Genomic DNA, 14,070 nt, shown 5'->3' with positions numbered 1-14,070 from the left:
ATGGTGAACCTTAGCCCAAAATATAACAATTTCAATTAAAATAAACTTGATTTAGGCATGTACATGATTTGAAGCTGATAGAGAGGGCTCATCACAATAGGCCCATAAATCAATTGAAATATATCCCATCAAACTTAAAGCTACACTATAGTAGGGAAAATTATACTATAAATTATTTGAAATATATCCTATCAAACTTAAACGTACTCTATAGTAGGGAAAATTAAACCATGGACTTAGGTCGACATTGAATTGTGGATCTTATTCAAAATGACATTCAAATTATGTGTAGTTAACTGTTAACATATTATATGTTTACAGTTAATTAATAAATTATGTGCCTATATATAAATTGAAGACACATAATATGTGCATGTCACTAGGGTTCCAACAATTTCTGACGACACTCTGGCGATATTTCCAACGACAAAATGATCGGCCAAATCACGTCAATTTTAGGGTTTAGGATTTAGGGTTTAGAAGCCGAGAAGGAAGGCAACGACCATTCTCCGGAGAAGGCAACCAAGGTCGCCTTCCTTCTTGGCTTCAATGGCAACCAGCGTGGGTTCACCAGTTGTTGGTTGTTTTTTCGTCGGAAATTGTGTTGGAGGCCGCCAAATTGCAAGTTAGTGACAAGTTTTTTTTTTACTTCATTGCACCAAAATACAATGTTGATGTGTTTAATTGCTGCTTTAAAAAGTTTAGAGGTCTAATTGACTTTTAGATGAATTTTGAAGGTTTATTTGATCTTTTTTCTTTTTATTTTCAATTCTTGAAAATTGAAGAAAATATATAATTCTCATTAATTTAATTAATGAAAGTTTCTTTCAAAGTAAATAAAATTAATGACAGTTGAATTAATAAGTTAGTAGCAACCAATTAATGATGACCAAATTAAATGTAAATAAATGCGGATGTATTATTTTCCTTGGTTCTCTCAAGTTTAAGGATGAGGCTAATTTAGGTTTGCCAAATTTGGTTGAATTGCACAATTTTAATTAGACACTTTAGGGATCTAATTTTTTTTTTAATATATAATTTGATGACCTAATTACTTTAATTTTTGTGTATAGTTTGGTGACTAATTTAAACTTTTTACAATTTTATGCTCTAGTAATATTTAATTAATGATGTTTGCCAAGCACCTTTTGCTCAGATGGCACTCGCGTTAAACTCTTATATGAGAGGTTGTGAGTTCAAGCTTAAGGGTGTCGGCAAGAATAATTATAGATATATTTCAACTTAATGAGGTGTTTGGTAGGATGAAATTGTAATTATAAATCACATCTTTTAATTATAAGGTGTCGACAAGAATAATTATAGATATATTTCAACTTAATGAGGTGTTTGATAGGATGAAATTGTAATTATAAATCACATCGTTTAATTATAAGGTGTCGGCAATTCCAGCCCCCCCCCCCCACCCCACCCCACCCCACCCCAACCCAAAAAAAAATAAAAAATTGCAATTTCAGGTACACTTTGTGGAATTGTAATTACATGTTAAATTATCATCTTACCCTTCTTATGATTTTTTTTATTATTATTATTATTATCATCATCATCATCATCATCATCATCATCATCACCATCATCACCATCATCACCATCATCACCATCATCATCATCATCATCACCATCACCATCACCATCACCATCACCATCACCATCACCATCACCATCACCATCACCATCACCATCACCATCACCATCACCATCACCATCACCATCACCATCACCATCACCATCACCATCATCATCATCATCATCATCATCATCATCATCATCATCATCATCATCATCATCATCATCATCATTTTAATTTTTATTCACTTATTCCCCTTTCAATTTCCAATCATTCTGATCTATTCCTTCATACCAAACAATGAAATTTAAATTCCCACTTTATTCTTTTCTCACGAAATTACAATTCTTTTCCCCTCTAATTCACTATTTTCAACCAAACGCCTCATAACTAAGAGCAAACTCATTACCAAAGTGAGGTGTGATCAAATCAACATAAATGTGTTAACATCAGTGTTAATGGCTAACCAGCTTGGTTGGCGTAAGTGGTCATGTACTCTTATCTCTTAAGAGAAATCGGAATTTTGAACTCCCTCTTGTATAGAAAAATAAATCTTACCAACACTTTATCTCTTAATTGGGTTCGACCAGTGTGAACAGGGATTAGTCTGCTAGAACACCTTATGGTTTGACAAAATTAAAAGTGAAGATATATCCTAACATGGATTTGATAAATTTCACTCTCACTATAACTCAAATTCATTTTTTTTTATATATGCATAAAGGTCTCGGATTGAAGTTGTGGCCGGTCTTTTTCATCTTAATTAAAGGTCTGGGATTCAATTTGCACGTATTTTTACCTTAAAAATAATAAAATTGAGATTAAGACCCCTTTTATAGGGTGCTAGTGGCCTTTTACGGGAAAGTAGAAGCTTTGAAGGGCAATTTATATCGTGGATCAAGGCGTGCATTGCATTGTGCGCCCTTATGCAAAACGATGTCGTTTCAGATTTTTTTTTTATAATTTCGCTGCCATGTGTTGATGGTTAATTTTTTTTCAAAAAGAATAAATTCATGTTAAAAAATGTATATAATTTTATACTAGAATACACATAATTGTATACATGAATGTACATAATTATATAACAAAATACACATACTTTTTTTTTTTTTTAATTTCCTGATTCGGATGTACATAATTGTATAAACAAAATACACATAATCACGTCAACTCTCTACCACGCCTTCTAAAACGACGTGTTTTGGGAGGCGCGGAGCGCACAGTGCTATATGCGTCGTAGTGTAGGTTATAACGATTGGCTTTCAAGTGACATGAGATTGAATAGCATGTAAATTATAAATCACATCTTAATTTTATTTGACTCTATCTAGATTTATTTATTTTTCAGCTCTTTGAAATTGGAGGAAATATTCAAGTCTCATTAATTTTAATTAATGAAAGTTGACGTTTTAATGTATATAAGAGCAAGTTCAATGGTAAAACTTAAATATAATTTTTGTTTGTCAAATTTTTTATAAGTTGGAAAAGAAAGGGAAAAATAAAATAAAATAGAGAATTTTAGGGTGGCCACCTTGATGGGCTCATCGGGATTCGGGTATATGAAATTTTTTCAGTCTTATCATGATAATTTTATTTTCAACTCTTGAAAATTGAAGAAAATATATAATTCTCATTAATTTAGTTAATGAAAGTTGAATTAATAAGTTAGTAGCAACCAACTAATGAGGACCATATTAAATGTAAACCAATGCGAATGTATTATATATTTTCCTCTGTTGTTCCAAACGGTTGAATCCCCAACTACAAGTTAGGGCTCTCAGCCTCTCACACCCCGATCTGATAGAGTATTTAGGACGATGTGAATCATGGTAAGTCAAATAAATACAGAAGCTAGACATTTGCTTATTACGCACAGGAGCCTCTCATTTTGAGAGGTTGCTCCAACACTGCCATCAATGAAACTCAATTTCGGATCATTGTTCCCAAATTTCACCTATGTGACCAACTGAGCTGTTCATGCTGGATTCTCACAAGAATGAGGCTAATTTAGGCTTGACAAGTTGGATGGGATGATATTCATACTACTAATTAATAATGTTGAAAAAATCTCTAGACGGACGCTTGGGGATCGCCTAGGACGCCGATCGCCTAGGACGCCGATCGCCTAGCGCCTAGGCGCGATTTTTGCAATAATTATTTTATTCTTTAGTTAATTTATACTCTAATTACATTTGATCGATGATATGTATTGAGTAAATTTTATTATTATGTAATAGTATGCAAAATATATAACATATAAGAGATAAATTTAGGGGCGTTAGGCATGAATAATTATAGACATACGTGTATTGATTGCCAACCTAGCTAGGAGACAGCTAACTAAATGAATGTAGCCACTATTAGCTACGTGCATTGACCAACTCGTAACCATGCATGCATGGCCGAAAATCATGACTTTTCCCACTCTATCCTTAACATTATTATTTTTGTGCAGCAGTCGCAAAATTGTTGGTATTTGTATACAGTTTTACTATAAATATGTCCATATATACAAACATCATATTTCATCGTCAAATATAGAAAGTAGCAACGTAACGTAGCCATGGCAAATCTTGCACATATTTCTCTCTGCATTTTCGCAATTTTCGTTAGTTTTTCACTTCAAGGAAATGCACTTTCCTCATGCAATGGCCCCTGCAGAACCCTGAACGATTGTTCCGGGCAGCTAATTTGTATCAACGGGAAGTGCAACGACGACCCCGACGTCGGAACGCATATCTGCCGAGGGGGCGGCTCTACTCCCTCGCCTCCAACTACTCCCGGCGACTGTAAACCGGTGGGGAGTATGACGTGCAACGGCAAGACCAAGCCTACTTACCGGTGCTCGCCTCCGGTGAAGTCCTCTACGCCCGCCATACTCACCCTCAACAACTTCAGCGAAGGCGGCGACGGTGGCGCTCCGTCAGAATGCGACGAGCAGTACCACGACAATAACGAAAGAGTGGTGGCGTTATCGACCGGATGGTACGCAGGAGGGTCTAGGTAATTCGAGCTAGACAATTAGATTATACATTTATGACTATATAATATAACATATGTTCATATGCTCTTCATGTGTGTGGGGCTGGTTACTAATTTTAACGAGCTCTCAACAATCGTTGTTATACCATGGATCAGGTCCACAATTTATATACTGAATGTTCACAATTTACATACTAAATGTTACAAAATTGTGAACATTCAGTATGTAAAGTATGTATTTTAGATGCGAATTCACATAATAATTTGCCTCTCATCAACGTGTGGACCATAATGTGTGTTTATTGAGTGACGTGGAGTGCCATGACCTTTTATTTGACATGAATTAACTCTGATACAAAATTGAAACATGTGTTGCATATTTATATTTATATATTACGTGCGAGCTGATTAATTTTGACCAGCACCATGCACCATACTCTATTTTTAATTAGATGATGTAGATTCGAACTCATAATCTTTGACAAGATTATATTCGCTCTATACTAACTTGAAATATGTGTTTTATCTTAACTAAATTGATAGTTGAATTGTACATTTATGTTTATATATTACGTGTTGAACGTAGGTGCGGGAAGATGATACGTATCAGGGCGAGTAACGGGAGGAGCACGACGGCGAAGGTGGTGGATGAGTGTGACTCCATGCACGGATGCGACGCTGAGCATGCAGGACAGGTGCCGTGCGATAACAACATCGTTGATGGGTCGGCGGCGGTTTGGAAAGCTCTGGGTCTAAAACAAGATTTGGGCCGAGTCTCTGTTACATGGTCCATGGCCTAATCATCATTTATTTGTGTGATCAAAATATGGTAACATAACAATAAAGTGTCACCAACAAGTGTAATTTTCAATAAAGATAATGCAAAATAATTTTCTCAATGGAGATGCTTTCTATATATTTCAAATGACTCTTAAAACATATTCCTATTTGGTAAAATGGTTGTTAGCTGATAGCTGTTTGCGGTTAGCTGATTGTGTTAATTAGAGGGTATAAATAGTTGATAACATTAGATGATTGTAGAAAAGTGTTTAGTAAATTAGCTGTTAGCTGATAGCTGTTTGGTATAATTTCTTTCTCAAAAAGCTAATTGAAAAAGTTGCTTGGAGTAGTTTTTTGAATTTTAGCCTTTTGAAGTTGCAAAAAGTTAATTAACCAAATATTTCTATTGATATTATAACTAAATCAAACAATTAATAATGGTCAAATAAGCTAAAATTGGCATATAAGCCAATTTTTTACCAAACAGGGCCGTTATATTATGCATCCTTGGGGTGTTATACTCAATGTGCAACTATACAAAATCGTCTAGATAATTGCATCAAGTAACGAGTATTGTATCCCATAGAGATTATAAGTACTACTATTTACTATTATTTTATTATCTAGCTGCAAATATATGATAAATGAGAAATATAATTGATTAAAATAAAAGACTAATCAACACCAATGCAAAAAAACTAATAATGAAAAAAATTACATTAATTAATTAAATATTGCCTACTAATTATAATAAAATTAACTAAAATACTAATAAAAATATTGTTCATCTTGTTATCATCATTATGATTAATGCAAACACCACGAATTGTCTCATTTTTTTGTTTGATTTTTTGTTCTTGTTTTTTGGTTCCTGCCATTCCAAAAACAAAATGGGTTAAAACTACTACTTATATCATATATATGGAACATAAGAGTATACAAATCTTAGATACATAAATACATTGACTTACTGAGGTTAGAGTGAGGGGCAATAAAGATCTAACATTGTTTATATAGAGTTTTTGTATAGAAGTGGAGTAGGGTTTCATGGGTTTCCTGTTTGAGGAATTAATGGCAGTTGGGAATGGAGACTCCACCAAATGAGGCAAGAGCAAGTGGAAACGCCATATTTCTCCAATATTTTATGGAATAATAATATTGTATTAAATGAAATCCACCTTGTGAGTGGATTAAATAAGATAAATATGTTTTTTATTGGACCATCACTGGACCACCTCTTAAATCAAGTTGAAAGTCTTGTTTTCGACCACTTTTGGTATCCGGAAAAATCTTTATTGCTATTTCCGATCACTTTTTGCTTACAACTTGATTTAAGATCACTTTCAAGTAGTGGGAAATTCCATAATTTCTAGTAGTGCATAAAACTCATAGTGACTATTCGATCGAGAGTGTGCATAATTAAGTAAACTCTACTACTGTATAATTTGCACCCATACAAGAGGACTGAGGTTAACTACATTAAGAAGACGTTAGTTGTATGACATATTTGACAAAGAAAGTGTTGACAATACTCTGACTCATAATTTTTTGGTGTAAGGTATATTTCACCAAATTGTGATATTTTTGGTTTCATGACAAGTAATTGTCATCATGAGTACACGACTTTTGAGTTATATCCACTTTATCCTTCAACATTATTTTTGTTGCAGCAGTCCCAAAATAGTTGTTATATTACTACTGGAAAATAGTTGATACTAAAAAATTGTCGGAAATAGCAATAAAGATTTTTCTGGATATCAAAAGTGGTTGGAACAAGACTTTCGATTTGATTTAAGATTACTTTCAGGTGGTAGTAAATTTCATAATTTCCAGTAGTGTATGGATAGAGTTTTACTATAAATATGTTCATACAAACATCATATTTCATCGTCAAATATAGGAATTGAAGTAGCAAAGTAACGTAGCCATGGCAAATCTTGCTCTTATTTCTCTCTGCATTTTCGCAATTTTCGTCTCTTTTTCACTCCAAGGAAATGCACTTTCCTCCTGCAATGGCCCCTGCACAACCTTGGACGATTGTTCCGGCCAGCTAATTTGCATCGGCGGGAAGTGCAACGACGACCCCGACGTCGGAACACATATCTGCAGAGGGGGCTCTACTCCAACTCCCGGCAACTGTAAACCGGTCGGGAGTATGACATGCAACGGCGAGACCAAGTTTACCTACCGGTGCTCGCCTCCGATGAGGTCCTCTACGCCCGCCATACTCACCCTCAACGACTTCAGCGAAGGCGGCGACGGTGGCGCTCCATTCGAATGCGACGAGCATTACCACAACAATAGCGAAAGAGTGGTGGCGTTGTCCACCGGGTGGTACGCTAGAGGGTCTAGGTAATTAGAGCTAGATTGCAGATTTTTGATGAGATTCGAATTTATAACCTTTGACATAGATTATTAATTAAAAGACTGAACTGATAGTTGATTGTACATTTATGTTTATATATTACGTGCTCAACGTAGGTGCGAGAAGATGATTCGTATCCGGGCGAGTAACGGGAGGAGCACGACGGCGAAGGTGGTGGATGAGTGTGACTCCATGCACGGATGCGACGATGAGCATGGAGGACAAGGGCCGTGCGATAACAACATCGTTGATGGGTCGGCGGCAGTTTGGAATGATCTGGTCCTAGATCAAGATTTGGGCCGAGTCTCTGTTACATGGGCCATGGCCTAATGATCATGGGTCGTTATATCGTGCACCGATTATGCACCGCGCGTCAGACACTACAATATGTCTAAATCGATACTACAGTTATATCAAAACGATACTGACGATACTGTAGTTGTGGTGAAATGAAAATACAGTATATATAAAATGATTAAATGAAACTGAATAACATTTCACATATTTAATGTATATTGTACAATTAAGCTGTAATTATATTCAAATGATCATGTAGTTGTGTTTTAATAAAATTATAGTGTATATAAAATAAAATTAAATAACATTTTCACATATTTGAGTGTATAAATATTGAATGAAACTGTAGTTATATCGAAATGAAACTGTAGTTGTATTGAACTGAAACTGCAGTATATACAAAATGAAACTAAAGAACAGAGTTATTTTTTGCGAAGATTCTGTTTCTTTTCATTAAATAAAACGACGTCATTTGACAGTATATCGGTTTAGACACACCGTAGTGTCTGACGCGCGGTGCATAATCAATTATGCACCACAGTACACGATATAATTTGCCTCATTTATTTGTGTGATCAAAATATGGTAACGTAAAAATAAAATGTAACGAAGAAGTGTAATTTTCAATAAAGATAATGCAAAATAATTTCCTCATGGGGGATGCTTTCTATATATTTCAAATGACTCTAAAAACTTGTTATATTATGCATCCTTGGGGTGTGGAGTAATAATAATATTGATACTCAATATGAAACTATATACAAAATCGTCGAGATAATTGCATCTACCGATTTTTAATCGTTGAGCATATAATATATCAAATTTTTTTGTATCACTTAGGAGAAGTTGAATCCACTTAACCCAATCCAAATCAAAAGTCCACATATATTTGAACCACAAAATAACCACTTAAAATGTTTTTTTTTTTCCACAAACAATAACAAAAGCCAAAATATCTTTTATTGTTTCGTATAATAATGCATTTCCATCCCAGACAAAGCTAAAATACATAGCACACGGTGTATATATACGCGCGTATACACACACATACCCTACAATATGACCATATAAAAATCTCACCATACATGCAGTAATTAAACTTGTTAATTTTGTAGCGTACGTGCAGCATAAACTATATAAAAATAAAACACTATAACACATATGTAATATATGGCCCTAAAACCTAAAACATTTATTTTCATATGTGTTATTAGCTTAGCATGCACCCCCAACTTTAGGTCCATCGGGTGTGCCACCGTTATTACCGTTGTCGTTGCTGAAGTCTTGCCAGGGTTTGCAATGGTGATTACCCAAATCATAAGTACGTGAATTCATATACCCGCCGCCGTTATCATCCTTGTTGTTGCCACTGTTCTCAACCACAAGCTTCCTCCCTAGTTGATGGCCAACCGCCAAGCAAGAAGAAGAGGCCACCACCATCATGATCAATGCGACCACCACGAATCGTCTCATTTTTTTTTGTTCCTGTCCTCGAAAACAAAAAAAAGATAAAGTTTATAGGATCAAACACTTATCAGTACACTAAAAAACTATAACTAATTAGAAGCGAATGTACAACTTTATAAGACGCCAGGCCTCGAGATCAAAGGCCTAACAATCTCCTAGCTACCAGCTGGTACTGGACTTGACCTTCACGGGCCTCCGCCCAACAAAGCTTGTATCATATATATCTATATGCAACATACGAGTATGCAAATCAACCCTAGCTAGCTAGCTACACTTATCTAAAAAACATAAGACTTACCGAGGTTATAATTAGAATGAGCGAGGACTCCGAGGAGCAAGAAAGATCTTATGTTATTTATATAGAGTTGTTGTTGTTGTATGTATACAAGTGGATTAGGGTTTCGATCATTAGTGTTTGAGGAATTAATTGCATTGCAGTGGGGAATAGAGACTCCACCAAATGAGGCAAGAGGGAGTGGAAACGCCATATTTCGCCAAAATGATGAGTTGATGGAACGATATTGTATTAAATGAAATCCACCTTGTGAGTGGATTAATTAAGATACAGTTTTTTTTCTTTTTTCTTTTTTTTTTGTTATTTTTATCGTCGCACAAATTTTTACTATATATTCAAGATCAAACATATTTATAGGAAACAAAAATACATGACACTATCTCCCGTATATAAATAACTAGTTAATTTTCGTTTTCAAGTGCCCCTCTTTTGTGTGTGTGTATATATATATCGATCATTTCCATTATTAGTGTACTATTATATAAATTACTAGTATTTTTGAAATGATATAAATTACTAGTATAGATGTTAGCTTATAAGCAAAAATTATACATTTTTACAATAGCATATCATTTGACGGACTTTATTTTTTTTAATAAATATTATATTGATCATTCGCAGTCGTGTAAGGAAATTTAATGGGATTTCAACAAATTTTTCACCAAAATAACCAAATGAAAAACAAATTTAGATACTTATATTGATAATTTTCATAATTGCACAGTAACAATGGAAACATCATAATATCCGTGTCCAAAAGTGACAATATAATACTAGGATATACCAAAAGTCAATGGACAACACTCAATTAGTTACTGTTGAATTGCCATGATAGGATCATTCTGAGGTTGAATCTTTGTAGCTAGCTGACTCATACATATCTAAGGAATATTGACATTTGGTTCTTCTTTTTATTTTTAAATTAAATAGGTTGAATGATTGTTGCGGGATATGCATTTTATGCATTATCAACCATTTTAATCAATCAATAATGAGGATTGTGATGATTAAAAAAAATTGTGCCAATTTTCATTTGTTATTGTAAAGAGCAATTTACATTAGGGTGGATTTGAAAACTCAACAAAATGTTTTTTTTTTTTTTAATTATTCATTTTTCATAAAATATTTTTCATATTTTGGTATTTGGTTTAAGATTAATTTTTTTCAAAAAACTTTAACTACGTACTTAGATGTAAATTTTTTTGATAAACAATGTGTAATGGTGGAAGAGACAACTTTTTATATGTATAAAAGACTTTTAATCTGACGTCAAATTGGATAAATGCATAATCTAATAAATTTGGTATGTTCTCAGTCACTCGGCGAAAAGAACCCAACATTCCCTATATATGTGGGATTTATTTTATGTGGTAACAGAAAATGTGACCCATTGATCCGAACTTTTGTAAGTCAAAGATTACACAATTAATTTTCCTACCTTTTAAATTTTCAAGTTTATATATTGTTTGTTGCCAAAAAGGTATTACTAACTTATTAGGGAGTATAGTTTTTCCAAATCATTTGGTATTAACTACTTAGCTTATTGGAGTTATAGGAAATGGATTAACCCAAGGATTAGTACTTGTGATCGTTATACCGTGCACCATTTACATATAGGTTTAGTTTTTGTATATTGCGAGTTTTCTTTTATTATATTACAAATTTGTATTAGTAGTTCATTATATTTTGATATAGATTTATTTTTAAAGCACTACTTAAATATAAATATATAATACATTAAAAACAAACATGCAATATATATTCATGGTATAAGTTGCCATAGTATATGGTATAGTAAAAATAGCATTAAATATAAATTTTTTTTAATGTATGTATGTGTTATATTTGTTAAAATTGAATGCATTAATTAAGGTGTAAATTCTTTAGTATTTTACTAGTCTTTCATTGGACATATTTATTTAATTTTTTTTTAATCTGGCATGGAGTAGGGAAACCTCCACTACTACAGAAATGATATACTACGTCGCTTAATAGAAAACGATTTTTTAAATAGCCGCCTTCTATTATATTTTGTTATACTACGACACATAATAGACGGCGGTTTTCTAAATAACCGCCTTCTATTATATACTACGGCACATAATAGACGGCGTTCTTTAAATAACCGCCTTCTATTATATATATACTACGACACTTAATAGACAGTGGTCTTTAAATAACCGTTGTCTATTATATACGGCGTCACATAATAGACGACAGTTGTTAAATAACCGCCTTCTAATATATATTTACGTCACTTAATAGACGGCGGTTTTAAATAACCGTCGTAGAAAGTCTATATTTACAAAGGCGGTCACTTACACAGCACTTCAAGAACCGCCGTGTATTTATAAAAATAACCGCCGTGGTAGGTGTATTTTGTAGTCGTGCTTTAACTTTGATGAACCCTTCTCACCCGCCTAGAGAAAGTCGGCAAATTATGCACGGTTCATAATTGTGAATATATAGTCCAAAATTATGAACATAGAGTTCTGTAATTGTGAATATAAAGTTCAATAATTGTGAATATGAAGTTCAAAATTTATGAACATAGAGTTTTATAATTATGAACATAGAGTTTATTAGTAATTATGAACATATAGTTCTGTAATTGTGAATATAGAGTTCAATAATTGTGAATATAAAGTTTAAAAATTATGAACATAGAGTTTTATAATTATGAATATAAAGTTCAGTAATTATGAACAATTGGAGAAAGTCACCCTAACCGCATCTTCCATCAACACCGTACCCCTGGTACATAAATTGTTATATCTCCTCTCAAATGCTCTGTTTGGTCGGGGTGTGGGGCCCTTAGGGTTGGGGTTCAGCCTTTTGGAAGAATAAATTGTTATATCTTATACATAAATAACGCATTTTCCAAATTATAGTAGCCCTATCTATAATTTGTCACCATTTGTTTGAGTTACATTTTTTTTAAAACAAATGGTAGTATAGTATCCTTAATCCTTATATTGGGGAAATAATTTTAAGTGACTTATCAAATAAAATAGATATTATATACTTAATCACTTATATAATTGAACTATTCTTGTGTTATTTTATAAAACATAACGATGATTCGTTTGGGACTTTTTGTTTTCAAATTAAACAAAAAATCTACATATATACTCCTTAAGCCTTCAATTATTGTTAAATTCTAGTAAAATAAAATATGATGCCTAAATAATTATTAAACATATATACTCAGTGATAAAAACAAGTCCGGTATAATAATAGGATTCCAACGTAGCACTCAGTATACATACATGCATGCATGCAGTACGTAAACTAAATTTTGCAGCGCACACCATAAACTATGTGTTACTGAATATAAACACTAGCTATTACACATAATATATTATAGCCTTAAGATATGTTTTTTATTTGTGTAACGTTACTTTTTCATAACCTTCCGCCATTTGTATTTTCATGCACTCCCTCCTTTAGGTCCATTATTAGTGTTATTGTTGTAGAAGTCTTGCCTGCGTTTGAAATGGTGATTATCCAAATCAGAATTGCCAGACTTCATATAACCATTATTATCGTTCTCATCATCAGTGTCCTCGACCACTAGCTTCCTCTCGACTTGACGCCCGGTTACCAAGCAAGAACAAGTTATCATCAACATGATTAATGCAAGCACCACGAATAATCGTCTCATTTTTTTTGTCTGGTTTTTTGGTTCCTGCCATTCCAAAAACAAAATGGGTTATCATATATGTAACATAAGAGTATATATACATTATTTATCTCAAAAACGTTACGCAAGGCTTACCGAGGTTGTAGTGAGGGGCAACGAAGATCAAACGTTGTTTATATAGAGTTGTTGTAAAGAAGTGGAGTAGGGTTTCCTGTTTGAGGAATTATTGGCAGTTGGGAATGGAGACTCCACCAAATGAGGCAAGAGCAAGTGGAAACGTCATATTTCGCCAATACTTTATGGAATAATATTGTATTAATTGAAATCCACCTTGTGAGTGGATTAAATAAGACAAATAAGCTTTTTATTGGACCAGAAAACTCATAGTACAGTGACTACTCGATCGAGAGTTTGCATCAAGTAAACTCTACTACTATTTTATAATCTGCACCCGCACAAGAGAAGTTAACTGCATTAGAAAGATGTCGTGTGAAATACTCGAACGAGAAAGTTGTAATACTCGAACTCATGGCTTTTTTTGTACGAAAATTATATTTCACCCAATTGTGACATTTTTGGTTTCATGACAAGTATTTGTCATCATCAGTACATGACTTTTTGAGTTATATTCACTTTTGATTCGGTTACTATTAGAT

General features: G+C 33.5%; 2 protein-coding genes and 1 long non-coding RNA gene across 3 annotated transcripts; 2 read left to right on the top strand and 1 right to left on the bottom strand.

Moving 5' to 3' along the window:
• Positions 1-4,111: 4,111 nt before the first annotated feature.
• On the top strand, positions 4,112-5,485 carry LOC109191982 (kiwellin-like). Its single transcript, XM_019342617.1, has 2 exons — positions 4,112-4,588; positions 5,154-5,485. The coding sequence occupies exons 1-2, from the start codon at positions 4,149-4,151 to the stop codon at positions 5,365-5,367; spliced, it is 654 nt and encodes a 217-aa protein (XP_019198162.1). The 5' UTR covers positions 4,112-4,148; the 3' UTR covers positions 5,368-5,485.
• Positions 5,486-7,262: 1,777 nt separating this feature from the next.
• Positions 7,263-8,063, top strand: LOC109191980 (kiwellin-like). Its single transcript, XM_019342616.1, has 2 exons — positions 7,263-7,699; positions 7,829-8,063. Exons 1-2 carry the CDS (start codon positions 7,275-7,277, stop codon positions 8,040-8,042), a joined length of 639 nt encoding a protein of 212 aa, XP_019198161.1. The 5' UTR covers positions 7,263-7,274; the 3' UTR covers positions 8,043-8,063.
• An 889-nt stretch (positions 8,064-8,952) lies between these two features.
• LOC109191983 lies at positions 8,953-9,872 on the bottom strand. Its single transcript, XR_002056017.1, has 2 exons — positions 9,775-9,872; positions 8,953-9,494 (listed from the first exon to the last, which is right to left on the bottom strand). It is a non-coding gene; the product is annotated as an uncharacterized LOC109191983 (long non-coding RNA).
• Positions 9,873-14,070: the final 4,198 nt, after the last annotated feature.

This window comes from Ipomoea nil, unplaced genomic scaffold, assembly GCF_001879475.1.
Source record: "Ipomoea nil cultivar Tokyo-kokei standard unplaced genomic scaffold, Asagao_1.1 scaffold1735, whole genome shotgun sequence".
Classification (NCBI taxonomy): Eukaryota; Viridiplantae; Streptophyta; class Magnoliopsida; order Solanales; family Convolvulaceae; genus Ipomoea; species Ipomoea nil.
The sequence above is the reverse complement of the archived record's forward strand: the minus strand, read 5'-3'. Positions and strand labels throughout refer to the sequence as shown.

Coding starts and splice junctions, on each gene's coding strand:
- LOC109191982 (XM_019342617.1), top strand. CDS start 4,149: ATGGCAAATCTTGCACATATTTCTCTCTGCATTTTCGCAATTTTCGTT. Junction 4,589..5,153: donor TGGTACGCAGGAGGGTCTAG/GTAATTCGAGCT, acceptor TGTTGAACGTAG/GTGCGGGAAGATGATACGTA.
- LOC109191980 (XM_019342616.1), top strand. CDS start 7,275: ATGGCAAATCTTGCTCTTATTTCTCTCTGCATTTTCGCAATTTTCGTC. Junction 7,700..7,828: donor TGGTACGCTAGAGGGTCTAG/GTAATTAGAGCT, acceptor TGCTCAACGTAG/GTGCGAGAAGATGATTCGTA.